The sequence below is a fragment of the Cryptotermes secundus genome, unplaced genomic scaffold, assembly GCF_002891405.2.
Source record: "Cryptotermes secundus unplaced genomic scaffold, Csec_1.0 scaffold1373, whole genome shotgun sequence".
NCBI lineage: Eukaryota > Metazoa > Arthropoda > Insecta > Blattodea > Kalotermitidae > Cryptotermes > Cryptotermes secundus.
Window position 1 is genome coordinate 6,335 of NW_019738987.1, and position 2,142 is coordinate 8,476.

Sequence of the window (2,142 nt, forward strand, 5' to 3'; positions counted from 1 at the left end):
AGTACAATCCATGGTAAAATTAAACCTTTATAGTTAACTAAATAAAAAATCACAGCATATTTTTAAATGCAAAAATTACATCACAAGTCATCTTCAATGTCATTTCCGAGCATTCTGTTTCAACATATATTTGTACAGCACAGATCACAATCCAGACAGTTCAGATCCCTTCACCACTGGTGGCAGTACTGTGAGGTTTCTTCCCACCAATCTAGGTTTCAGTTGCATAGGTTCAACACTAGGTGGAGGAGGTTCCTACAAGACCCCGTCTTCCCCACCTGCTGCTGCTGCTGCTGCAGGTCTTCAATGTCACCCACCTTTTCATCAGCATTTCCTTCTTCGGTTTTAAATTCCTGACCTAAAAAAGAAATGTAAATTACATCAAAAGAGTTTTATTTTTGGAAGAAATATGAAAGACTGAAATTACAATGAGAATTCAAGCCCATGCATTTCAGTTGAGCACAGTCAATGACCCACAACAAACCTTAACTGCACTATGGAGAGATTGTAAGGGCAAGACAGAATGGTGATAGTTATTTAAAGACTTGGAAGGAAAGAGTGCACACAAGGTGCTATCAGGAAGTTCCAAGATTGTTGTTGTAACTGCCTTGATGAAAAAAGAAGAGAGGGTAGGCCAAAGTCACATTTCTGCAAGCCTATTGTGTCAGTCTGCCATGTGACATTGCACTGTTTTATGTGGGTTGTTTTTCGAATCCATGTTTCATTTTGTCTGTGATAGATGGCAAAACTGAGCAATGTATCTGCATCAAGTTTCGCCTGAAGCTCGGTTAATCCACTTATCAAAACCCATGAAATGCTTCGAGAGGCTTTGGGAGAACATTCTTTTTTATCTCTTAGGATCATAATGGGTAACTAACATTGGATTTACAGTTATGATCAAGCAACAATCGTTGCAGTGGAAGAGCCCACAATCACCAAGAGCAAAAAAGGCGTGGCAGGTCCAGAGTTCAACAAAGAGCATGCTCATTTTTTTTTCAACATGAAGGGGATTGTTCACAGCGAATTTTTCTCCTAACACTACAGTCAACTCTGACTATTACTGTGAAATTTAGTGACACTTTAGAGAAAATGTGTGACAAAAAACTGGAACTTTGGCGCAACCATAACTTGCTCCATCACGACAATATGCCCGCCCACACATCCCTGAAAATCACAACATGGTTATCCTTCCCCCACCCTCCCGATTTGACAGACTTAGCCCCCTGTGATTTCACTTTTGTTTCCTAAAGTGAAACTGGAGGGACATTATGAAATTGTGTCTTGACATCCCAAAGAGAAATGCAAAGCGGTACTCAACAGCATTAAGGAAAATGACTTCCAGGGTACTTCTGAAGCATGGAAAAACCAATGGCATCACTGTATTCATTCCGAAGGAGACAGCAGCCAAAACTGAGTAAGTTAAGCCAGCATCTCTTCTTTTGACCCAGTTCGGGAACTTTCAGATAGCACCTCGTGTGTTAGAAAGATAAGGTGTCTAAGAACAAGCACTCCACAACAATTTTAAAAAGATGTTACTGGGATGAAATGTTCTGCTTATGATAGATATAAGTAACAATTTAAGTGGCAATTATTAAAAATATCAAATTATTTTTGAACCAAGTATTTTTATCAATCTCACATTTAAAATTTTTGTGTGTACCATCTGTGAGCTTCATATTTCCGCTGTGATCATCACTGCATCATGAGAACATGCAGAAAATGAAAATTAGTGGACTTGGTATCTGGTACCACAGAAGTGACTGCAGCTAGTGAATACTTAACTGCTACTAAAGTATCTGGTAGGAAGCTGGACCAAGATCAGTAAAATACATATAATTTGTGGAAATATCTCTGTGACACTATCTTCTTTACACTAAAATTTCTGTTCTGTACTCTGCAAAACAGTGACTTGAATATTAATGTCGCCTGGGATATGGCGCCAGCAATGTGTTAGAAGGGTGCCAGTGTTTGGAGGAACTCTCTTCACTCTTCTGTCCTGCAGATGAAAAGTGTGTTCCTTTGAAATGGCACTTCCTACCACAATATGCGGCACTGCATCCTATGCAGAATGCAACAATCTTCATATTCACCAATGTGAAAATCTCAGAAGGCTTCTGCCTTTGTACCACACACTACACAACA

General features: G+C 39.4%; 1 protein-coding gene across 1 annotated transcript in view; it reads right to left on the minus strand.

Annotated features, from left to right (window-relative positions):
* Positions 1 to 6: 6 nt before the first annotated feature.
* LOC111871562 overlaps positions 7 to 2,142 on the minus strand; it is a 17,631-nt gene continuing 15,495 nt past the window's right edge. The window contains exon 11 of the mRNA XM_023864764.1: positions 7 to 358. Within this exon, the coding sequence (XP_023720532.1) occupies positions 219 to 358 (140 nt within the window). The 3' untranslated portion in view covers positions 7 to 218. The remainder of the gene's footprint in view (positions 359 to 2,142) is intronic.